Here is a 26,722-nt window from a genome sequence, read left to right as displayed (position 1 = left end):
TGTCGCTATACAATATAAAATATTAATCCTGGATGTGACAGCAAAGTCAAATGCGCAGCACCCAGGAATGAATCCTTAAGGGGCCTACTCAGTATTTTTTTATTCAGCCCATAAAATGCATGCCGACCACTTAAACGGCTCCTGCCAGCTGAAATGTCTCCCTGCAGTATGGTAGGCCTACTTAGCTATAAATCGACTCGCTTAAAATTGATGCCGTTACTCCATTACCATTAAGCAATGGCTTTTCATGTTTCTGTATGTTTGCGATAGTTGCTGCCTGTTAGCCTTTCGCCGGAACCAGATAGGCTAATTTGTTACACTGGAAATAATACGTTAAGCCTCCTCGCCAAACTATAATAATAATAATAATAAAGTCGTGTCTTTCAGCTCCTGCCCCCTTTATAAGAAATGTAGGCCTACCGATGTAAATTCCAGTGAAATGTGGCTTGAGTGGCTGCGGGGACAGGGGAGGTTAATCCGAGTTTAATGCAGTGAAGCACAGCGCAGGGTCTGGGCTATGATGGGTATGTTATCTCTGCCCAACATTTGGGTCTCCCTCAATTTCCACCCAGCCAAATAGCTGCGAGAAAGTGCAGATGGAGTCACTCTCAATGCCTGAGGAAAAAACGTTATTAATAGCTAAATAACTTCCCCATACTTTCACTGAATCTCTCTCACACACTGTTCCAGATGGATTTGTTTGAAGTGGTCTCTCGCTTCATTCCCCTGTCCTTCTCATTCAGCACGGCTTTAGACCCGAAATATAGCTACATTATATTACCATACACTTAGAGACTGAGTGTGTGCGTGCAGGGGAAGTGTGTGTGTGTGTGTGTGTGTGTGTGTGTGTGACGTGGAGAGCACGGAGGGGGCAGCTTTTCACACTTTTCATCACCATAGAGAGTTTATCATTAATAACAGCAGAAATTATTCTTTTTGTGTTTCTTTGTCTGTGTAGAAAAACACAGTTGTACCTGGGAGTGGAGGATAAACCTGAAAACGCTTCTTTTTTGGCGTGATTTGTTGAGGTTTGACGTAAATTAACAAAGCTTTATGGGTAACTTCCAGCACGCACTGAGACAGAAATGGGAAAAGGAAAAGCTAGAGACGCTTATATTCTCCAAATATATTTGAAACAAAGTGAGGGCGCATCATATTCCTCCCATTACAAATGACATTTCACTGAATGTAACAGTAGCCTCCTCTTAACCAACCCTAACTTGGATCTTTGGTTCGTCTGACTTCCTCACACCTCTCCGCTGCTCTGTCACTTTCCCTCCCTGATGCGCGGAAATAATCCCACCTGGCATCTGTTTAATTAGTTTGAGGACCTCAGGTAATCCTGCGATTTGCTGAAGTGTCCATCGCCTGTCTCCACCTCATCTGACGGTCAGGTTGGTTGCATTAGTGTGGCAGATGGACGCCGGACATCTGATTCACCTTCTCTTTCTGAGCGATGTGGCGCAAAACAAAGGGATGCCCAAGTTTGCGCAGATGTAGTGCAACATTTCCCCCATTTCTTGCCCGTAATTAAACTTTGGCACAGGCTTTTAAAGCTGTATGATGAGCATTAAAGTGCGCACCAGTTTCATGGTTTGTATTGGAGCTATGTTAAATTGCATTGTCCAATAAATAAAATCAAATTTAAATTGGGTGGAACAAGATTTCTGCTCAGTGATCCACACACGAGATTAATAATTAGAATAATAAAACCAATACATCAGCGTGAAAAGGTGGAACTATTTTCGGTGCATACGCTAACTTCTGGTTGGTTCAGCCCCAACCACTATATTCGCCTGAGAAATAACTCCACTTAACAAAATAAAACTGACAATATTGTAATATGGTTAGCAGTGTAAATACACGTTTAATAAAGCTAGATTAGAGCTGGGATAAATCCGTGATGTAACCTCTGAGAAAATCAAATACACAGGCCTAATAAACAAATAGATAAATAAATAAAGTCTTAAAATCTGGATAAGTAAACGAAAAAAAAAAAATCTCATGAATTTTGTGCCCTGGGCGAGCCACTGTGAGCTCCGCTCTGAGATGAAAGTGAAAAGAAATAAAAGGCTCTATTTAATCTGCTTTAAAACCCCTCTCCACATAAGGGCTGTGCTTCAAACTCGGAGAGTGAGGGGCTGATTGGGGATAAATACATTTCTTACCATGCCTGCGAGCTATTACACCCGGCACGAACACAGCCACCTATTCAGCAACCATCGTTTCCAGTGCTTACTCTAATAAGTATTAACATTATTAGATGCCATCCGGATGCCGGTAGTCTAAACTGCATTACGCAGAGGGTGCGTCTCTTTTTATAGCAACGTAATTGAGTCCCAATTTAAAACACAAGCAGCGCAAAAAGGAAAAAAAACTACAAGCAGGATATTTTGTACCAACATTAGAGAGTCAGCAATAATGCAGTGATAATGTAGTTAACACTTTACAAGTCAAACTATCACATTACTATAAAGAAAAAACGTGTCCTCGGTTTTACGCGGCTGAGTTGTGCGTAACGAGCAGAGTCTCAAAAAAAAAAACGTTGGTCATTTACAGCCAGCAGGGTTTACAGACCGGCTATTTGAACACTGGAGACATTTGCAACAAAATTGTCACATTTTTCTCATAACATTAATGCGTGGTGTGACAGAAAAAAGAGACCGTTTTCACGCTATCAACTGATTCTTCTCCAACGGGCCATTATATAAAATTACAAAACTATCTACCAGCGGGGCGTACTGAATAATTCATCTCCTTTTATGTCTCTCCTTGCCCTTTGTCCAAAGTTTTCTCTCTCTTTTACCCGGTTTTTGAATGAGAATGGACGGGCCCATACTCTCCTTTTCGCTGCCCTGCTTTCCAGGATTTGCTTTTGTACCTCGGACTCTTCACTTTAGAAAAGCGTCAATGGAGGGGAGGTTTTTCTGGTGAAGTTCATCTTCAAGTTTGAAAAAATTTTGGCAGTGTCTTTTTGAGGCGAAAAAGGGAGGCTTTTGTGAACTCTTATCTAAACCCCATTCAGTCATGTTTGATCATCAAAAAGGGGCAAAACCTTTATAGGGTTTTGGAAGCATTTTTTTTAACACCATGGGCAAGAAAAAACAGTGAAGCTCTAAACATAATGTGACAATAAAATATGACAATAAAATCAGAGGTTTGTCTCGTAAAATGTCAAACAACTCTCTCACAAAATAAAACAATCTCACATTTTCTAATTTAAAAAATCTAATTCCCCCAATGTGTCATTTCTCACGTGCAATATTTTATTTAAAAAAAGTAAAATATACTACAGAAATACCACAAGAGATACCACTACATTTTAAGGTTATTATAATCTTATTGACAAACACTGACAGCGAATACCTGCATCAAAGCTTTATTTCTCCCTCCTCGCAGCATTACTAATAGAGCAAATAATAATATGAACATTGATTTCCACTTTAACTGACAAGTGGTGAAATGTCAGTGAACTGACATCGATTGTGAAATGGGTCAACTGTCAGCTGTCGTTTAGAGGTCGTTAAATGAGTGAATGAATGAGGAGGAATTCGCTACACAAATTAATTTTCTGCAGTTAAATACCTTCTGCCAAGGCTCTCATAAATAATTGAGTGAATGAACAACTGCTGGCTCGGAGTTAAAAGCAGGAACAAATTCTCTGCGTTTAGCTGCAGCTCGGATGTGGGACAATTTCCCAAGAGGACGTAAAGTAGGAAGTCTGTTTAAAACAATTACTTCCTGCTTACAAGGCTGTGATATACTCTACATAGTAATAATAATAATAATAATAATAATAATAATAATAATAATAATTAGTTATTTCAGACATATACAAAAGGGCCAAATACTTTCTGCTGTTAACTTACATTTATCACCGAGGATGCCATCGATGCTATGCTTTGTTTTCTTTTCTCCATCTTCATCCTTCTTATCACAGTCATCCTCGTCATCTTTTTTGCCAAATCGGGCCCTCAAAACGCGGCTGATGGAGCTCACTAATGGCAACAAAAAGGTAAATGGGTGATTAGCCCTAAAACCCATAAAAGAACCATAGTAATCCTATCATACATTTTTTTAGAAGGATACCATACAAAAAAAATTAAATAGCACAGGAAAAAGTTTTACATGAAGCAGCTGCGTTGAGAAAATGTTTAAAATAAAACTCTATATTAAAGGAGTAAAATGATACTGTAAATGCAGTAATTTAAAAAAAAAAAAAACTATCGAGCAGCAAAGGCATATTTCCCCAACAGGGTGATTTTTTTTTCTGGGTCAAACAGCTATAGGTGTGCTTCTTGCTACACTGAATCATTTTATTATCAGTAACTGAGGAGCTTAAAACATGTTGGATTCAAAGTGATGTTCAGAAGTGATGCTGCAGTGTTCGCTCGTAATAAGAAAAAAAAAAAGTGCAGCTTACCAGATGAAGCCTCACCTGAAGGAACTGTGCTTCTGTCGCACACCCCGTCCTTCAGCAGCTTATCCCGGATCTCCCAGCTGAACATACCCGGGTTTTCTCTCTTGTACTCCTCGATCCGCTTCTCCACGTCAGGAGTTGCCACCTGCTTTAAGTTTGAAATGGTGTAAAGGCAGGAAAAAAACAACAACAAAAAAAAGAGGGAAAAGGAGAAATTTCAGACAGTTTTAATTAAGAGGAATTTTTAAAGAACAAAAAATGTGATCCTATAAAACTATAAATTATGTGGACCTATGATTTTTTTTATAGGAATATTATAGTATCAGTGAACGGTACTATAAATAAAATAGCCTATTTTACACACATATAGTATATATAAATATATATATGTATAATACAAAATAATATAATGGAAAAATCCCATTATTTAGTATTAAATATTCACAATATGTACAATCAATCACTACTAAACATGAAAGACAAAAAAATAATAGTGAATTTATTTATTTAACTTCTTTTTTAGGTAAATTATTTCATAATTTAGTTTATATTTAGGAAAAACAAAATATCACCTGCAAGTTCGTTATATCCAAAAAAATGATGTTACAGGTAGGCTGTAATGTCAATGTATTTGTAATTTTAGGACACATAAGTCACTGGTCAGCTATGGCACATTATTATTATCATTATTATTATTACTATTATTACTATTATTATTATTAATATTAGATATCAGACATCCAGATAAAAACATTATTTTTGGTCTTGCTCGTTGCTCTCATCAGGCTGTTTTAATAACACCAGCTTTGAGCTCACTCAGGTGTCATGCACCTCGTGACGCAAAACCTCGCTCTGCAGTGAGGGACCCCACTGACAGACCCGTTCCTGGATCCCACTCACCCTGGGCTTGCTGCCTCCTATGGCCCCCGGACGGATCGATCCGGTCTCCTGGTATCGGCAGAGGATCTTGGAGACGCAACCGTGAGAAACTCTCAGTTGTCGCGAGATTACGCAGGGTCGGATGCCGTGGTGGGCCATCTCCACTATCTTGTGTCGGATGTGATTTGGCAGGGGCCTCCCGTTGATAAACACACCGCCGAGCTGGTTCACCCTACCCTGGCCCAGAGGGGTGGATACTGCGCCACAATAAACAACAAAAGTCTCAAAAAACAACAAAAACAGCAACAGTTCTCTTAAGCTTTCAAATGTTCACTCCACCCAAGGCTATAAATGAAAGGTAATTCAGCCTTGTGTTATTGTCAAATAGTGGCGTGTTTGCTGTGTTGCTGACTTTTAATGGGACGCAGTTTACGCACATTATCATATTATACATTTTCAAGAGAGCGTCGTGCCAGATTCATCCAGCGTCTGTCTGGCTGACAGGATGTATCCGAGGCCACTTCACGATCCAATTTCACATTCAAGAGACACTAAAGAGGGTGACACTTCCCACCTTGATTATTCCTAGTCATGCTGTACAAATATTGATGTGATCCTTTGAGTCATCTCTTTGCTGTGTGTATTATTGCCATTTCCAGCAGCAGGACACTTGAACAAATCCCGGAGCTCGAGTAACTTGCGAGCTACGTGGTTTTTGTACATTTCAGTCCAGAGCACTTGAGCACGAACTGGGTGTAATGGGAAAACTGTTTCCATAAATGCATGCAAATACAAAGTGATCTTTTTTCCGCCCATATGTTCAGACGACTTGAGTGTGGGCATCGAAATTTTATAAAATTACCAATTAGATTGCTTTTTTTTTTTTTTGAGTGTGTGTGTAACAATCAAAGTTGGACTGGTAAGAAATGTTCCTTAAAATGTACGAGAAAAAAAAGCATCTGATTATTCTTTCAGCTAAAGGATTATAAAGGTAAATTAATGTTAGATTGGCTGCAATTTTAGCACAAAGAATAATTAAATTTATTGTGTAGGCCTAAAATTATTATTAATACAACATATATAATTTGAAAGTCAAAGGATCAAAAACATAAAACAAATAGCTACTAATAATACTATTAATAAAATCGTAATTAATCGTAATTAATATAAATAATTGAAGTATATTCTGTGCAATAAGAAGGAATTACAGGGAGAAGATATGTCTGAACTCCAAGAAACACAAATCAGTTACAAATAAATACAGATACATACATTCATACATTTATAAACAATAACATAATAACAGGCTGAATGAATATAAGATATGTTAAAGGGCTGGTTGGTTTTCAAAGCACGAACTGATGCTTTCCTCCAACTATAATTCACTTTTGATTCAGGTTGTTAACTTTAATCAGCACTGACTGGAGGTCGTATTTGTTCACCCACCTTTTTATTTCCCAGCATGTCGCCGGTAACAAACTGTGCTCCGAGTATGAATATCAGGCTGACAGAGCGGAGTACCGAGGAGTTTTGTCACAGCACAAGTTCAAACATCAACACACATGTTGTCATTTGTCTTACCTTCCAGGGGGAAACCGGTACGGGGGTAGTTTTGGCCCGGCGCAGGGCGCACCATCCGAGGCACAGTTCCTGGTAAAGTAGCCATCATTTAGCTACTCAGACAAAACAACACAACGGACTCGAACCTGCTACTCTCACAAAGTCCAAGTCAAAAAAATAAAAACCCGGAATGTCTTGCTCGAATGCTCGAACAGATGCTGAGTCTTGCTGTCAAATCCCAATCCCAGGCGGAGAAACTGGACAAGCCCTTCTTCCACCGGGGGAAAAATCAAAGTGATGCGCTCCTCTGGTGCGATGGACGAGCCAAAAATAATAATAACGGCAGCTACAAATAAAATAATAGAAAAATGCAAAATAGAGCAGTTGTTCTTAAAGTTGTGTGTGAGGTGGGGGGGAAATGCACTGTTATTCTTTTCCCTGGGTGTAGTTTGGGTTCAGTATAATGTCTGCTGGCTGGTTGGAAGTAGTTTAAGTGGCCAACTTTCGTGCATGTCGTAGGAGGAGACAGCCGAGCGCTCCCATAGGCTCCCTGGCCTTTCTTTTATGGATGAAAGAGAGTGGGTTTAGCCAGAAGCCGACGGACCAATCAGAGTAACACATTTCACTTTTAATTCACTGCTGCCTCCCTCATAAGACCCCATACACCAAAAACCAGCTCAAAATGTTATTATATCTAAATGTTATTCTAAAGCCTGTCTTTTCTAAATGTGTCTGCTTCCGTGACATTCAGCTGTTCAAACCTGTGGAATATTAATGCTTTAAAAATTATGATTTTCTTTCTTTCTTTCTTTCTTTATTTTTTTGATTGATCAGGAGAATCTCAGTGAATTAAAAAAAAGCATATAGTCCATATAAACTGCATCTATAACAGCAAAGAAAGCTAAAAATTAAAACAAATAATTTCGTTTAAAAAACACACAACCTCAAGTTTCTTAAAATATATGACTTTTCATAATGTCTGCAAATAAAGAATGAAATTCCGATTAAAAAAACTTCATATTTGGAAAAAATATTTTAATTCATTGACCAAAAGGATCCTGTTTTCGATTAAACCTCAATAGTCTATAAACGTCTGCATCCAAAGTTATTCTTCCATAGATGCACCGGTGCACACGCAGAGCCTCGTGTGAATAAAAATCACGGCCCAAAATAATTGAGTCTGGAGTTGATGATGTGGTGTCTGAATGGACAAATGCTGCGCAAAAAGCAGCCCTGCTTGGCGAACGTTAGACTATAAGATGCTTTTGGCTTGTTAACCTTTCAATTAAGTAAATGTGCGCAGCATGAACATCTAAATCGCTCCTATAGCTTTTGAGGTAATTACAACATTTGGATCGACCCGCTATTGATGACAACAGGTTGACTTGCCCTCGAGTACGCACAAGAGTAATTGCTTAAAGGTAATTGTTAAAAAAAATTAATGCGCTACTATTAAACTCGAATAAAAAGAGCACATATGGCAGAAAAGAAGAGGTGCATGTGTCAACTCTGTGGGCCCACCGTGCATATAAAATTGTGTGACAATTGCCGTGGAAAACACTCCTGGTGGAAGGCAATTTCACAAATAATTTTAGCAACAATTAGGGAGTGTGGAGGGGTGAAATGGCGATTTCACATGCAGATGTGCCGGTGGGAAGGATCTGGTACCCTGCCGAATAGCTATGACCCTCACTCTCCCGCTTTGGTTTGCTTCACATGGGACAGAAAAGCACAAAGAGACCGCCTCACCCTCCTGGGAAGGCGCAAAGAGCACTGGATTAAGTCAAGCATCAATCATGTGAAATCCAAACAATGGCAAATTTCTCTTATGGAAAGCATGTTCTTTTACAAATATCTCACTTCTCTCTCTCTAAAAGCTACAACAGGTATGTTTTTGAAATCACACAGACACGCAAATAAAGCGAATAATCCCGTCGCCCTGCAAAAATGATTGGTTCACATACACCAGGTCTTGCCTCTGTTATCCTAATCATTATTAGCCTGGTATTCATTTGTTCTGCAGCTGTTGACAATTACACTCAAAAGAAAAGAGTTTGCAGTGTGCAGAGAAATTTTGCATCACTTACAAAATGTATTTATATTTATACATTATTATGAATGTATTGTTCAGTTTGTAGTATTTTTGCAAACATAAAGACACAGGTGTTTTTTTCTCTCTTGTAGGACAGAAATAACTGGATTGCAGTGTATCCTGTATATTCTAATGCTTTTATGCTTTTTTAAGTATTTCAAGAATATGAATCAACATACTGTGCTGTTCCAATTTTCAAAAAGTCAAGTATGTTGTACTATAGATCAGTTGCCAGATTTTACTTTACTTCATTGATCACACTATATTTTATAGTTGTTTGTTTGTGTTCAATTTTTTCTTCATGCGAAGAGGCCAGATGATGAATGTAAAATCATAATATTTATCTAAATTTAAAGTAACTTCAGCTAGAAGTGAACTGAAAACAAAAGCGTTGAATAGAAAAACAGTTTATTAAAGCCTCCTCATTTAGGCCCTATAAGAGCTCAACAATACAGCAAAAACAGTTAATTTCAAAAAGACTTATAGTTGTAGTTTCTTGTAGTTTTCTTTTTTTATGTTTGGGATTCCAATATTTTCATATTGTTATGGCACAATGTCCACTAGTGGGCGACTACTGCTTCACTCTTTCCATCACTTGAATTATGTTAGAAAAGGACACCTTTATATGATCCGTATGCTGCTCCAAACAGCAGTTTTGTAGTCCTAATGTGTGTGTTTTTGTATTATCTGACCACAAGCGGTGTCTGAATCACACTCGTCCTCGTCACACCCTAAACTCCATTTAGCCTGGTTGTTTCTGCAGGGTTCAGCTCAGCGTCTGGCTCATATAAGTAACTCTGTCACTTAAGTTTCCTTTCAGCCGCAGCAGACAGAAAAACACTTCCTCTCTCTCGATAATGTCTCCAATCTTATCTTGATCAGGACCGCTCTTCAAACACTTTTCCACATAGCCTCTCATTATTTGTGTTATGGCAATTACCAAAGTTTCTTTTTTGCTTGTAGGTGAACACCCCCCCTCTCTCTCCTATCTACATGTATTTTCTCCATACACAATGTTTAGTTATTCACATTGAGGAGCACAAAACACCTTTGATGAGAGGCATCACCAATTTAGTCTTTATCTTTGTCTGAGCTGAACAAAGGCGAGAAGTACAGGCATTAAGTGTATATAAACATTATTTTTTTACTCTATTTAAATTTTAACAATGCTTTTATCTTTTGGTTAGCAAGGGTGGAGTGTTAAACGCAACTAAACAACACCTTTTGTCTTCAGAGAATGGCTTGCAGAATATGTTTAGATTATATGTGATTCTGAAAGATGTCTGTCAGAGCTGATCCTCTGTTCTACATTGTCTCTAAATTAACTCCATAAAATAAAAAAGAAATAAGGCTTTTTTTAATATAGATGGTGAAATAATACAAGAGTTTAAAAAACAGGACGTTAATCAATTCACAATTTAGTTCTTAAACAAACCCAAAGCACAGTAAACATTCAGACAAACACTGCATCTCCTGCAGTCTTATGAACCCTGCTGGCCTGAACTGTAAAAAAAAAAAAAAAAGAAAAGAAATATCATTTAATAGTATCCTGAAGCTTTTTTCCATTGTGTGGGCATATTAATGCTAAAGGCAAGTTCTGTTTATTGTTGACAATATGGAAGATGTTTTTTTGCCTTTTTTGTTCCACAATGGCTGGCCTCAACACTGCTGAATTAGAAAGTAATGCGTGCAGTATCTGCCTGTCCAAATACAACACAGTGGTCACTATGATAAACAGCCACCTGACAATTTCAGGGAGGCGGTTTCTGAGTGCATAAAGTCCCTAAAATAGTGAACAATCGATCATGTTTTATCATCATCTTCCATCCATTCATATTTTACCTCTACTGCCAGGCTCAAGGCTCTGGACATATAGTTTCTTGATGCTGCTGCATGCTGCTTCAACAGTGACTTCCACCACAGCCTTGTTAACTTGTTGAGACATTTTCACATCTGCTCAGAATTATCCAAATGTGTAATCACTTCCTTATGGGAATTATTTTATCACGATAGAGAGAGAGAGCGTATAAAATGCGCTCTTAGGAGGAGACTGGCGAAAAGCTTACTTTGTGGTGTAACTCTAATTAAAGAAAGCTGATTTGAGATAGTCATCTCATTATGTGTGGCACAGGGAGGAGCTCTGAACAGGCATGTAGGGTCTGACAAGGTGATGTTTGGTTAATAAGGAGAGCAAGGACGCAGGCATTCCTCACACTCATTTGGAACAAGTTAGCCATACGTGTGAACCTTGCTTGAACTCCCGCTGTTCAGTCTCCTCCTAGCCAGCTCTATACAGTACATATATAAGAAACAAAGAGCTATAATAAAATAGAGTCTGCAAAGGCAAGGCTGCTGGTTTGGAAAATGCAATAAATCCTCAAATGTACAACAGAGGACCTCATTTCATACAACCATAAAAACTACAGTGTGTAGAACAATGGCTTTTTAAAATGGCCCTTTAGAGAAGCAACGGTTCCCAACCCTGGGTCAAGAGGACTGAAGGCATAAGAACCTTTCTTTGTAAAAAAAAAAAAAAACTCAATCAGAGGAGAGACACAACTCACCTCCGAGTCACGTAGAGTATTTGAGTTTCAGTTTGGGATATCTGATGCCAAAAAGCTCAGGAACTGCCGCTTTAGAGCACAATCCCTTACTCTTTCCTACATCACCACATACTTTATTCACGCACAATGTGTGGTAGGGGAGCGGGAAAACAACATATGTTATGTTGACATCTGAGTCTGGCGTCTGAGTTATGAGTCATGGAGACATCTATAACTCAACCAGTGATCAAACACAGCCAAAGGCCACTTAGAGAGGGCAGCTCTCTTTTGAATTCCAAGGAGATCAGAGGTACCAGAAGGAGGACAAGGAAAATACCAAATGATGGCACAACTGTGGAAAAACTGAGAAGACAACTCAGTCATATCAGGTCAAGCTGGGGAACAAGGGACAGAGTGAATGTTGCCTCCTTATTGCGACATCATCAACAGGCCGATCTTCTCTGTGGCTACAACAACTCTGTGGAAACAAGCGAGGTGTGCGGGCTGACATCACACAAACAGGCGGACTCAGCTGGATGGGTGCAGGTGGGTGCAGGGGTGGCAGCAGCGGGCTGGGGGTTGATCTGTGGCAGAGTGGATGACATCCTGTCACTGCTCATTATAGTGTGAATTCTGTGTATCCTCAATAACACCTTCACTTGGCACAAGCAACACAAGCCAGTGATGTGACACTGGAGATAGGTCTTTTTGGAGGAAAGAAAGAGAGTGCAAATGTAGCTCGAGCACTATGGGAACAGGTGGAAGACAATAAAGATGGTGGACAATGCACTGCACAAATACAGACAATCTGAAGTCTTCAAATGAGAGCGATCTTACACTTTGAAGCCAGAAAATAACAAGGAACAAATAAGCAGAAAATACAAGGCACATGACAAAGCCAGTGATGATGACTGTTGTCTCCACTGCGTCTTGGGAAGTGCAACAGTGCTCCTTTATCCTCCTTACACAATAGGACTACGTTAAGAAACCTGTTGTCTGTATATCCCGAGGCTCTTATCACCCCACAGCAGAGCTCACCTGTCCTCTTCTGTTTAACGCAACAGAGAACCAATAAAAGGACCTCCATCTGTTTTACTGTCACATTAAATCACACGTTCACTTCACCAGTTTGTTTAACGTTTGTTTATGCAACGATGGCGTTGGTTGTGAGAGTTTAACGCAATGCCTGCTACTCTGAGTTGTGCATAAACAAGGTACCATGTCATAGCCAACTGCTGATCTCGTGTCTTTGATGATTCGCCTCAGACCGGCACAAATGCATTGAGATAATGCAACATTTTAAATGGTGTATAACTTGTCATGGCCGCCTACGATGTCCCTAAGATAAGGCAGCTTTTGGTTTAGTGTCAGTTTTTCTAAGAGAGGGGCATCATTGCAGTTACACAAGGAGTAAGTCTGTGTTGCTACTGGGTGTTCAATAAACAGGTTACACTAACACCTAAATGTGAAAGATCACAGATGAACAGATTTCCCTGAAGCATGCATGAACATGACTGAGACCAAACATTTTGGGAGAATTTGTCCCTGATGATATTTGTCACTCTGCTCAAAATCCCTTCAAAGATCTGACTAAAAAACAACCAGAAGGTTTTTTCTATTAATTGAAACATGTTTTATTGGTCAAATTAAGAACTTGACTCTAATTTTAAGTTGTTCGTAAAATGTAAACACGGTTGCTTCCTTGTCTGCAGTCAGAACAAGAAACAGATTATTTACAATGTAAAAAAAAAATAGTTGTTGAAAGTCCTGTAACAACACTGGACGCTGAGAGTACACTGAAACCTTTAGTGAGTTTGGCTGCAAAGGAACACTGTGGGTTGCTGGCATCATTTCATTACAGTGGCCAGTGTTACAATCCATTTTACACGACCAAGAATGCTCTCTGTGTGTGTTGTACTTTGTGTGAGTGTGTGAGTGTGTGTGTGGCATGTGATAGGACCAAAATGCTTGGGTATCACGCTCTGATGTGCATGCCAAATCCACTTGTCCTCTCACACAACCTACCAGTGTGGCTCTGCCGTTTCAGCTCTGCCAGCAGAGGTCTGGGGAGAGCAGCAGCACAGGAAGCAGGTCACGACCCTGTATAGCAGAAATCACAATATGATGTGACGACTGAATGTGACCAAATATTACCCGAAAGTAGCTATAGTTACCCTGTCTGCCCTCTCTGCCAGTTAATTGTTTCATAATGTAAATTATTAGCATTCTTAAATAGAGCGTCACAGTTTTTTTAAAACCCAGATCCTATTAAATATAGCTAAATGACTATTGCACACTGTTGAAGGCATAGCTGAAATGTCAGTGAATTTGCTCCCTTGAGCTGAACATAGAATTTGATTAAGTTAAAAGAAAAAATGCAGCATTCAGATAGTTTTGGGTATGTGAACTCCTTTTGTACTTAGTGGACTTAATTATAAGCAAAAGTCCTATGTTTAAAATGCAGTCCCGAAGCATTATCAGCAAAGTATACTTAAAGAATTAAAGAACTGAAGACTTACCATATTATTATATTATTGAATCATTATCACTGATGCATACAAAATTAAGAAGCATTTTGATGTTGTAGCTGTTTGAGGAGCTATTTTAATATATATCATATATTCATATTTTATATACTGATAATATGATTTGCCTTTAAAATGTATCTGAATATGCAATCTGACTGCAGCTGTCAAATAAATGTAGTGTATATGTATTTCCCTCTGAAAGTGCAGTGCAGTTGAGGTATTAGTTGAGTACTACTAAAGTATTTAGTAGTACTCAACTAATACATGTGGCCCAGCTTTCTTCTTCCCTCTATTTGTCTGTGACTGAGCACAATATTTTATCTTCAATTCATGTCCATCAAATCAATCAAAATGTTGTTTAACTTAACTTAACTTTAAATTATAGTTATCCTCCCTGATAGCTTTGGTGTAGAGAAACTCACCACCACAATGTAGCTTGTCACTGGTTTTAAAAACGGTTAAATGGGCAATTGTTTCGGCCTTCAAAATTTAATTTTTCAAGTTAGGGAGCATTATAATCAGACAGGCATATTTATTCAACGAGTATAAACATGTTCACAAAACATTTGCTTTTATTAGGCCAAACTAAATAAATTTAATCTTGTTTCCAGTGCTGAAGAAGAAATAAAAGTATTAAAACCAAATAGAAAGTGTAGTTTACAACCCCATTTTAATGAGATGATCAACCTTGAGTTGAGCTTTCTGTAGCTTTATCCTGGTCTTTGAAGACTATGTTCAAGCCCTACAAGATTAGGATGACTATATTAAAGTTAAAGCAGTTTTGGTTGTGTTGTGCCCAAGATCAAGAATAACATGGCAAAGTTTTAACTGTAGGTTGAATCTGTGTATGAAAAGGGAACCCAGAGTAACCATTTTGGCAACACGCTTTTTAAAATTTACACTTTTACTTCATAGTGACAAGTTTTTCAAAGAAACAGTATTGCAAATTAGAGTCTAATGACTTTTAACATATTTGTCTAATAAACTGGGTTGTGTATCACCCACAACATTCACTACTTTGTTGACTGAATCAAGTGACCACACGCCTCTTTCAATTCCAAAGAACACAGAACATTTTTGCTTTAATCAGAAGCTGTAAGAGTAGAAGAATCTTAGAAAAAGAGGAACAGAAAAAGAAAAAGTCTCTTTGTTAATGAAGATAAAAGTAATGCATCCATTTTGCATGCAATCACAATTAGTCTCACCACAACCATCTGAAAGATCCTTCCAGAGAAGGGAGATCACTTGACCTCCCATCTGTGACCGAATCCTGTCTTTCCATTAGGTGATCTCCGCAACCATAACGTCTATGTCTGCTCGAGCTGGACACAGATGCTTAAAAAAGCAGAGAGCATCACAAAGAGCTTACAGACAAGAAGTCACACGGCGCCTGTTATTGAAAGGATCCATTATTCTGACTAACCGTGCTGAAGAATCTTATGCATATGGTGTTAATTTCAAAAAACAAACTTGAAACAACAACATAAAAAACTTCCATGTGGCCGGAAGTGCACAATTTTGAATCTCGATGTGAATGTACACGATGTGATGAAGTCAACACCTTTAACGCCTCCTGTGAAGTATCCATAGTATACAAACAGATAATATATTAATAGAATATAACATAGTTGTAATTGTATAAAATAGCTATACTTGTTGAAATTACCGAGCACATAAATTAACCTTAAATCTATTGGATTATCTGAAATTTGTCATGTCTTTGCAGGAATCTTAAACTTAAACATAGACTGTTGTGTGCTTTAGTAGTGATCTGTTTATCAAAAGGCAATCAGAAGACTTTGCTTGTCCTTCAATCCAAAGAAGCACTTTGATTGGCTGTTTCCTGATAATCTACCTTAGAAAATGTATTATTTGGTGCAGCAATGGTGGTCAGCAGTAAGTAGCATTAAATAGTTTAAGCTATTAGAAGGGGTGGGGTGACACAGTGATTCTGTGGTTAACATAAGTTAGATCCCTGCTGTATGTAGTATTTCAATGTTCCTCTTACAAGAATTGAAAATTCAGTTCTTTTACTTCTTAACAAGGACAGAGATCTGGACATTTGACTGCACCATTTTGAATAGTGAATTTTAGTGTTTGTTGATCTGGAAAGGCAACATTGCTCAACCTGTATACATTAATATTAATACAGTACTTTCTGTGTTGGGAAGTCCCATCAAAGGTATCTTGCTTCCAGCCAACCAGAAGCCTCAAAATAATTCAACAGGCAGGAGAAAGTGAATGTTAATGTTGCAGTGTCTTCTCCTTAGCACAAATACTGGAAACAGGTAGAAGCAGCTAGCAAACCTGTTCTCTTAAAGCAGCACAGTGGATCAGTGGTTAGCACTGTCACCTCACAGCAAGACGGTCTTGGGTTTGATTTGTGTGGGTTTTCTCTGGGTGCTCCAGTTGCCCCGAACATAAGTTTATGTATGTTAGGTTAATTCTCCAGTCAGAGCCCATGAACAAAGGCACTGGCTCAGAGTTGGTCATATACTGCTCCTATACTTAGGATGGCTTAAATGCAGAGTAATAGTTTCACATTGCACTGTGTATGATTGTATAAGACAAATGAAGCAGATTTTATTCTACCCTGTAACTCCAATGTAACCCATCTGCATCAGGTGATGTATTGTTAGGAATGAAAATGTCCACGTAAGGAGGTGGTTGGGTTGGGATGGGTCAAACAAACACTGAGGAGACTGCAGTTTGTGTCTTGTGTGAAACCAAAAGTCTCATAACATTACGTATGTGACTTGCGTCAACTTGTGACTCAATGAAAGAGCATTTTAGGAGAAGAAATAGCCGGCACAAAATGCTCATTTAACAATGAAAAGTGTTTTTTACACTTCAGTTCATGTGTGGATTAAACAAACCAGATTTAACAGTCATAAGTGAGCTTTAGAGGTTCTGGTAGGTCGAGTCTGTTACCTCTGAACAAAGCCAGGCTAGCTGTTTTCAGTCTTGTGCTATAAGCTAATCGGCTGCTGGCTGTAGCTTTATATATATATTTAACAGATAGAGTGGAATTAACCTTCTTATCTTATTATCAACCAAAAGGAGAATAAACATCTTTCCCAAAATGTCAGAGTATTCCTTAAATTCCTGTGATTTGTCATTGTGTCACAAATACTAAAGTATGAACTTCAGTGCACAACCAGGTACAGAGTTGGTAAATAAGGAAATAGCTAATACATGCAGTGTCTATCAATTTATTTATTTTATTATCATAAACTTAACGCTACAAACAAAAATTAAAAATGATACGGAAGAAAACATATAAAGATGTTTGGGACTATATGAACCCACAACCTCATATTATTTAAACTGTTGCTTTAATTCAGTTTACAGAGGAAGTGAGAGGTGTTTGTGAGATGTAAGATGTAAGTAATGTAAGAGCAAGATCAGTGCTTAGAAGAAAGACTATTAGTAGCCTCTTCCACATAATCTAATTAATTTCAGACATCTTTGACTACAGTGTCTGGAGCAATCCTTCTTCGTTTAAAGCAAGACTTCTCTTGCTTTTTCCAAGTAAAATATCTGGTCATCTGAGCGTCTCTAACTGAACTGTCACAGATGATTAGAGGAGGAACAACTCGTCTTGGTATCCCAAAGAGCATGGGGTCCTCACGAGAGAGTGAGCCACAACTAGAATCAATGTCACCGTTCAGATAATCACGCATTGCCGATTCACCATGTAAGATGCATTTCGTTTGCTGCCTAACTGTGTAAAAGCCTCTATTTATTTTCAGATTTGTCCACAGAAAAAAACGTGGTCAACTCAATATTGACGCCTTCCTCTTCAAATTTCAGCCCTGTTTGTTGAAAAACAAATGTTTTGTGTTACGTTGTTTGTCTGGATGCTGAAATTATTTCTGTGACAAACCAAACTGACAAAATTTTTAAATCTTTTTCAACTAATAACCTTGTAATCGTGTTATTCTTTTCAGTTAAAGATGTGTTTGAATAGTGTGACATAAGTGACGTTGATTTGTTGACTATACTATTAAGTACTCCTCATTTTGGTAAGTTTGTCTTTAGTATTTGTCATGTTTACCTTGAAAAATTGTAAAATAATTTGCATTTACATAATTTACGGTGCTTTATTAATACTTCCTCATTTAGATAAGTTAGTTAGACATTAACCATTAACAACAACCTTGTATATATCATTTACTGAGAGCATGTGAGATATATTTGATTGAATTAATTAAAAGAAATCAATTGATTCAATTAAGAGAAAAATATGTAATTTACAAGTATTGATAGGTAATGTGTGTTTTCAATCAGTTAAAAGTCATTACTGGCTTTATGTATGAAGACTCACACATGCACAGTAGAATATTTTCAGAATTACAAACAGGGCCCATCTCTTTTGTGTGTCTTCAGTGACCTCTCCTCACAGGACCATGTGTTTGTCACACACACACACAGGGACACACACAGAAAAACAAGCTATACACAACAGGAGTGTGAAATCACCATGTTCCAAGACTGGGGGGGGTAGTTGGGCTCCCAGTGGGCAGAAATGTCTGTGCACTCGGACAACATCAGGCAAAGCAATGACCCCTGAATTCATGAACGCACTCAGGAAATCAGGGTTTCATCTCTGCTGGGGTCAACAGCGGAAACTGATTTAAAACACAACGCACACACACAACGCGAGTAGAACAGAATATGATATTCTAATACAAAGCCATAACATTGGCAACAATATCATTTTTGTACTGCTTTTGATATTATCTTTGGACCAGCTCAATTATCTAAAACTAGAAACTTTATATAAGTTCTTAATTTAAGTACATATCCACACATTTTAGGCATTTATCTACATCCTATGTAAATACTTCATACATATAATATACCTGTTTGATCACTGAGTGCAAGAGTAGAATAAATGTGGCTGCTGCACACTAATAATGCCCTGAAATCAGTCTTTTTATATTTAAACAATAATTTTCATTCTAAAAAAGTGAGGCAGTTTTAAATTACTTGAGCATTTCCATTCAATGCTACTTTATATGCCTATATTGGTAATATTTAATATTGTATAAATATATGTATTAGTTTTACATTTATTTCAGAGATGTAGTTACTAGTTTAGGATTTGGCATACAAAAAAGATCTGTTAATAAAATATGACAAGTTAAACTGCCCAACAGTAAAGCAGCCTAGGTTAAATGAGCTCCACCTACATGTTAATGCACTAATGATAACAATACAAACATATAATGAAGTAACAGTTGCCAATAACACTCAAAAGGGGTAATTCTGTTTAACAAGTAGTCTTACTTCAACTTTTGATATTCTTAGAACATTTTGTTGATAATATGTGCTTTTACCTAACATTTTGAATGCATGATTTTAACATATTAGTGTATTATTACAAATGCTATACAAAAATAAAACCACAGTATTAAAACTTGTCCATCTATCTTTTCACTGACATTTTCAAGACATAAATTCCTAATTTTTCCAGGCTGAAACGTTTCGTTCACATTACAAACTTCTCATATATTCTCATATACACAGTCAGTGTGCAGCACAAAGTGAAGTAGGCCTTCAGTGGGAGCGCAGTGCAACGTCGCCATCTAGCGTCACGGCGACGCAATGACGTGGAGGCAGTTGGCCGGCAGCTACGTAACTTCCTGTTTAAACATGGCCGCCCGCTGACAAATGTCACGTTACTTCAGCTGCTGAAAACATAAAGTTATTAACGCTATTAACGTTATTACTTCACCAGCCGTCCACCGGATTCAAAGGGCTGACACCGGAGGAGATTTAGCTTCACTTCGTTCAACATCCACGGAGGTATTTCTCTGACTTTTGGCTCATTTCTAAACAGCGCTGTACTGTTAGCCGCCAGCTAACAGCTACAGAGCTCTACTGTTGACATTTAATGACACTTTCAGGGTTATCGGACATGTGGTGCATTTATAACAGTGTGACGCGCACTGCTGGTGTTGTTTCTTATGTGCACTTGGATTTAAAACGTGACTTTTTCTGTGTGTTGCAGGGTAATCCAGTCAGCACCATGGTTCATTTATGTGAGTAGCTACACATTGTGAACGGCCTCATCCTGATGGTGAACTTGTGTTTGTCTGGTGGCAGCAGGGACCCTGAACACAAAGGCAGAGGTTTAGCAAGAGAAGCAAACATAACATGAAGAATAAGTGTAATCATACGTTCAGCATAAAGGCATCCTCAGAAATATGACTGCTTTTTAAGTTAGTGAACAAAAACTAGCTGGAGTGAAGTAAGTTTTATTAATGACTATAGTACTACAACTAATAATTATTTCTTACTAGATTTATTACTTGATTTATCTGTTCCATCTATGAAATGACAGAAATAATGAAAAATGCCCATTACAACTTCAGAGACATAAAGGTGACTAATAAATCTTCACCAACAGTCCAAACCCCAAACATATGTAATTAGAAATTACTTAAAATGAGCAGATCTATACATTTGAGAAGCAAGAAAGGAGACAATAGTTGCCATTATTTATAATATTATATAAATATACACTCAGTTGCCAATTCATTAGGTACACATAGCTAAAATGAACGCAGTCTAACACAACAGTCCTTTTTTAAATCCTACCTCTATGAAGGTAATAATGCTTAGTTGTTGAGATGTGCTGATTTAACTATTTGATCATTTTATTAGAGGTAGTTTCAGGTGTTTTTGTTTTGATTTTTATTGCTGTATACTTCGAAGTGTTTCTTATATTTTGTCCACCCCATATCAATAAAAGTAAATTTAACTAACAAAAACTAAACATTATAAATGTTGGATTTACAGTAGAGTGCAGTAGTCTTAGCTAGGTATATGTAATAAACTGTCAACTGCACCTTTTTATACATCAAATGTTAGTGTTTTACAATAAAAGAGAAAATCAACAGGCAAAATAAAAGAACAGTAAACCACAGCAGGTACTACTGTTCCTCCCATCACTTGAGTTCCCTCCATCTTGTTCATGAAAGTGACTCTGATTGAAGCAGGATGGAATCAGGGATTTGGAAAACATATGGTTGCTAAATAAGATGAACTCAAGATTTCATAATATAAAAAATGCTTTTGAGGTAATAACTCACAGTAAGGTAGACCTCTGACAGTACAACCTTTACTGGAGAATGCAGGTTATCCATCTCTCACTGATGCATGGAGGTGTTTAACAGTTACAAGAAACAATTTTTTTGTTCTCTTTGACCGTGCTTACTGTGCTTATTTCCCTCTGCAGCATCACTCCTGCTAAAGAATTACCACGGGGGTTACGTTGTCATCCGATTGGCTCTTGCAGGCCACAAACAAGCGAACAGACCCTTTTATCGCATTGTGGCAGCTTACAACAAAAGGGCAAGAGATGGAAAATATTTAGAGCAGCTGGGCACCTACGACCCCCTCCCAAACATCTACAACGAAAAACTTGTCAGCTTCAACTTTGACCGAATAAAATACTGGATCGGCTGTGGTGCACACCCTACAAAGCCAGTGGCCAAACTTCTAGGTGTGTATTCACTACATAAACGTGTTCTTCTAAGGTGGATCAACATTGCTCAATGTTATTTTAGGCTTGTCCTGAGAATTGTTCTGCTTAAAGTCGCTTGTTTAATCAGTGAGGTTCATCCACAACTTTTATAGCACCACACCTTTTACGTAATATTTATCTAGAAATTCACTCCTCTGTCTGTGTTGACTATTCTTTGAAACTTTGAATTGTTTTCTATATTATCTGCAACTATAAATGATGATTGGTACTTTTATGGGTTAACCGTGCCCTGAAACACCTCATCCATGCACTCTGTTTGTAAAGCATTGTACAGATACTGATTAAACAAGCATCCATGTATTACTCAGCTGGTTCCCCAGAAATTGGCTGTAAGGAGATAAAATTATCTTTAAATTTTAATGTATCAGCTGTCGTTCTAATAGATTACGGCAACTCCAGGCAATGTCTCTAGTTTGTTGGAAAAGCTTGTAGTGAAAGATGTGGTTTTCCTCTCCCCTCTTTCTTTCCGTAGGGTTGGCAGGATTTTTCCCTCTGCACCCGATGACAGTAACAGAGGCAGAGCGTAAAAGAGCCCAAACGGTCCTGACAGAAACAAGAACAGAAGATCTCGAGGAGGTTCAAAAGGAGGCTGAAGTGTGAGAATTAAAGCTGAGGACTGTGTGTGACTGTCCAGAACAAAAGGATGTCGCAGTTATTTGGAGAAAGAACAGACTGATTGGTTTCCTAACTTGTTGGGTGGACTGTTCATAGCAACGTCAGCTCCATAGCAGCTATGAACAATTCATATTAAAACTGATTCAATAGCTTCATGTGATGTTGGTGAGAGTGGAGTGCGATAACAGGCAGTTGTTTGTATTTACTGTTTTATGTGATTTAAATAAAGTATTTCAACATTGCATTGTTTTGAGGTTAGATTTTCTCCACTGTGCTCTGTATAACTCTGACCTTTAAAGACGCAGCAAGAATGTCAAGAAATTTGTTTTGTTTGCTTTTATCCTGATTCATGAACCTACATTTATTCCTCCTTCTGTAGGTCTTCTTTCTTTTTTGACCAGCATACATTTGAATGTGCACACATGAATCAAAAGTGAACGTCAGTAATGTCAAACATTAACAAGGAAAGAAAGAAATGAGAAGAGGGTGGGTTTGTTGATACGATCATTGGCAAGCTTTACAGCACTTAGTTCCTCTTTGGCTCAATAGCAAATTGTCCACCCTTTTACCTTTGTATACTGGAAAATGTTCACGGAAAGATGTCACATAATGTTTGACTATATGTTTAGAAACGATAGTGTTTAGTGTTTCAGAGGAAACCACCTAGTGACATTTCCCCTATTACAGATTTAAGATAAGTTCACCAAGTGTGTCTGGGTCATGCTGTCAGCTCTAACTTGTACTGATGATCACCAAAATGCACAATAAATCATACTCACAGTAAATAATCAGTTTCAGAATAGATTTTAGCTGATTTACATGGGGGAAAAAATCATAATTACTATCACATTGATCTCTCTAAAGCATAATCACACACACACGACCACAGGTCCCACAATATGACAGTTACAGTAGCTTTGAAAATAGAAATATGGGGCACTGACTTTGATTGCATTACTGTTTATCAGACCACAAGAGGGACAAGAATTAGGTTGGAAAAACAATAAGTACTTGAGTGGGGGACTGGACCTCAAAAACACAACCTTATTACTATATATATATTTATTTTATAAATTAACTCTAAGATGGGCTGTGGAGTTCACTATTAAACAACAGTTTTACAGATAATTCCATGAAGTACCACAAACACAAATCAAATTGAAATATAATTCATATCAGGTGATTTTTCTTCAGTATAAACTGCTGTCCACTGTGCCTGTCACTTTCCTATCCTTGCATGCTTGTTCTATCTTGAACAGGTCCATATTCCAAACAACAAGTGTCGTTTGTGTCAGTCAGGGAGTGATAAGAAGACTAATTTGAGCCAAGACACACTGAACAACACCCAGGTGACAAATGAAAGTGTTGCTGCTATTAACATTGCTGGATTTACTTTAGGATTGTGGAATAAAATTCGCTATTATTCTTTAACATGTTGACGTACTGAGCATTTCCAAATTTAACTGTAATTACAAAGTGGCAGGGCAGAAATTTTGTTACGAAATTATTCCAGTATTGCGTTTTATTATGAACAGGAAAAATATATATTGCTGCGTGACATTTCATAAATGATTTTCTAATAAGCAAACAGAGGTGTGGAGAGCTTTACCCAAACCTCTTGTATCTTAAAGATCAAGAGGAATATTTGTGTTTAACCTCGTCAGAGCACATTGTTCCTGGTGCTATTGAGACTATTGCTGGGATCATGTTTAACAGTCTATTTATAACATCTATTCAAATTGCTATGTTGTCAATATGTTGCTCAATGTAACTCCCCCTAGGTTAGAGTCATGTGACCATCATCATGTCCAGTGATGTCAGAGCATGAAAATATTGGATTGAAATAAATGTCAACAACGTAACATGAAAATATAGCAACTAATTAAATAAGTAAAGAGCATATATATATATATATCTATATCTTTATCAAGATATAGATATATAGAGAGAGAGAGAGAGAGAGACATATATACATATATAATTGTATATATAATTAACTTATAATATACATTCTTTATAATTAACTTATTAAAATAAAATGCACTCTTAGTGAGCATATTGGTTCATACACTATGTATGTGACCCTTAGCACGTACTGTATGAAAAATGCAAGGAATTGCACAGTGCATATTAAATCTCACTGGTGGCATTGAAAATGATGATACATTGGGTAAGTATTTTCTTTCTAGAATCACACCCACCCTCAGCTCACCCACTCACACCTTAGTCCTTGTCCACTTCAGCATCATCATGATCTGAAACTTTGAAAACAAGCATGTATAGGGTGTGAGTGTACTTTCAGGGAACTTAAAATATTGCTGTAACACCATGTGGCAATACATAAAACAGTTTGCTTAGGGAGGGAACTATATCAGTAAGAACTTCAGTTTACCAGTTGATCATTGATACATAAAGTAGATCTGATACTGACAGACAACTGTTTATATGACGAGAACTGCCAACAGGATCAAACTTAACTACAAATTCACCAACAAGTACTAGGAGAGATTATTGAAAATTGAAGAACATCTAAATTATTCTGCTTCATTGTACTGCATGTGTTCATGGAGTGAAAGACATTGCAGCAGGTGAAGTATTTCAGGGTTACATCTTTTGGATGATTACCTGAATGCATGGGAAAATGAAAAAGTGGATTTATTTGGGTTCCTGTAATCGGAGGAGGCTTTCCACCATTCTTCTAATCCTTACATTAGTGGTCATCGTGCTGATTGCAGTCTGCGTATTCTTTACACAAAAAGGAGGTAAGTCTGGGATTTGTGTTATTCTTATCAATTTACTGAAGAATTATTTTGAATGTAACCATTTTACCACACTTTTATAATATTATATATATTGTTAGACTGTATATTGCCATTACATGTTATTTATTTAAGTATTGACAGTTCTTCAAGAATAACAACAATAAATGCAGATAGTACAAATAGAAAGACTCTGCTCCTCACTGTTAACTTGCACCCAAATCCTCAAACAATACAGGTAATTTGTATTATTATTGTTTTGTATTATTATTATTGGAACATTAATGTAAATTTTGAATACTACTTTAAATGGTCATTCATGAATTGTTTTAATTTATAAGTCCCCTATCTAGTAATGTTTTATTGGATGTATTTTAGAAAGCATATTCAAAAACTTTTTCAGAGAAATAATTTTTTAACAACCTCAGATAATCTTAGGCTGAAATTTAAATTTTTTTTTAATAGGTGGAACTTAACTTCCATGAAAGCAATACAGTTCATATTAAAGGGAAATAACTGATACTGTGGACTGATTGGCATATTCAGTTAATAATTAAAGAAACTGCATAGTGTAAGATTAAAAACATTACACAGACATTAGATATGTGCCCGAGATAAGTAACATATGACCTATTAAACGTTGACAGAAAGGATATTTATTTGATGTGACCTTAGTTATTATTATATAGAACTGAGTCAAAAAGCCAACTTCTGCACTGAAGATAAACAAAGTTAACACCGGCCAAACGTGAACCAATAAGATTACGTCATGATTATTTGCAGAAATAATTGATTATAATTTCTGGAATAGTTCCAAGGAAGCATGGTTAAAATAAAATTTAAAATGAAATGTTACCTTTGTTTTAACTTGAAAATTAAATTGTGGTGAAAGCTGCTCTAGCTGCACTGGAAAATATATTTATCATGCACAAATATTCTCTTTATTAACAGGTAATCAAAATGAAAAACAAGATCAACCTGACAAAACATGGACGAAACCACAGACAGCAGGCAACCATGAAGGAAAGAGTCTATCAAGCATTAACATGACAAATGAATCGTCAGACATTTTGCAAATTAGGACAGCATTAAATGACACTGACCAGCAATATATAACTGAATTACTACATTTTCAGCAAATGAGCAGCACGTCTACTGAGTCTGATACAAATAGGTCAACTTTGCCTTCTACAAAATCAGTCCCTACTGACACTGAAGCCGTCCCTACTGACTTAACCCATATTACGAAATCAGTAAGCAGTATGGCTACAACAATTCCTTCTGATAAGACCAATTTCACTCAAGAAACTCAAGCACGAGAAAATACAACATTACTAACAACTAAGAACAAAACACAGCTTCCAGCAACAAGCAACGAAAAAACAACAAAGATCTCCTCGCACAAAGAGCAACAAACTACATTGACTATTAAAGTAACAGCCACAGCAACAACTGACTTAACAGCTTTGACCTTGACGCTCACCACAAATGGAGTTACAAGACCTTCCAGCACTGATCATTCCTCAACAACCATCACCTCATCAACAAATGCAGAGGTCTCCACAAATTCACAATCTACATTCGCTACTCACTCCACTCAAACATCTACGGAACACACAAGTTCATCTTCGATACTAAGTACCAGCAACACTCAGCCTCCATCAACCAGCCAGGAAACATCTGCAACAATGATGTCCTCATCCACAGAGCCACAATCTACATTCACTACTCATTCCACTCAAACATCTACTGAAGACACAAGTTCAACTTC

The 26,722-nt window shown here is 37.5% G+C and overlaps 2 protein-coding genes across 3 annotated transcripts in view; one reads left to right on the top strand and one right to left on the bottom strand.

Moving 5' to 3' along the window:
• The window catches only part of pax7a (paired box 7a), a 44,279-nt gene extending 36,948 nt beyond the window's left edge, over positions 1-7,331 (bottom strand). Inside the window, exons 1-4 of one of the 2 annotated variants that reach the window (XM_035662375.1) lie at positions 6,881-7,331; positions 5,321-5,556; positions 4,439-4,568; positions 3,870-3,998 (exon numbers count right to left, since the gene is read on the bottom strand). In XM_035662375.1, the coding sequence (XP_035518268.1) occupies positions 3,870-3,998; positions 4,439-4,568; positions 5,321-5,556; positions 6,881-6,968 (583 nt within the window). In that variant the 5' untranslated portion in view covers positions 6,969-7,331. Of the gene's footprint in view, positions 1-3,869; positions 3,999-4,423; positions 4,569-5,320; positions 5,557-6,880 lie in introns of both variants that reach the window. The other variant, XM_035662374.1, reaches the window with a different exon arrangement.
• Positions 7,332-19,666: 12,335 nt separating this feature from the next.
• Positions 19,667-22,434, top strand: mrps16 (mitochondrial ribosomal protein S16). Its single transcript, XM_035662794.1, has 4 exons — positions 19,667-19,833; positions 20,039-20,069; positions 21,269-21,535; positions 22,050-22,434. The coding sequence occupies exons 2-4, from the start codon at positions 20,057-20,059 to the stop codon at positions 22,175-22,177; spliced, it is 408 nt and encodes a 135-aa protein (XP_035518687.1). The 5' UTR covers positions 19,667-19,833; positions 20,039-20,056; the 3' UTR covers positions 22,178-22,434.
• Positions 22,435-26,722: the final 4,288 nt, after the last annotated feature.

Source organism: Morone saxatilis, unplaced genomic scaffold (genome assembly GCF_004916995.1).
Source record: "Morone saxatilis isolate NCDOM2014 unplaced genomic scaffold, NCSU_SB_2.0 Contig18, whole genome shotgun sequence".
NCBI classification, from domain to species: domain Eukaryota; kingdom Metazoa; phylum Chordata; class Actinopteri; family Moronidae; genus Morone; species Morone saxatilis.
This window is presented reverse-complemented; position numbering and strand designations above follow the sequence as displayed.

What these genes read in the sequence shown, in the direction of transcription:
- mrps16 (XM_035662794.1), top strand. An exon ending in GCCAGTGGCCAAACTTCTAG is followed by an intron (nt 21,536 to 22,049) that starts GTGTGTATTCAC and finishes TTCTTTCCGTAG; the next exon opens with GGTTGGCAGGATTTTTCCCT.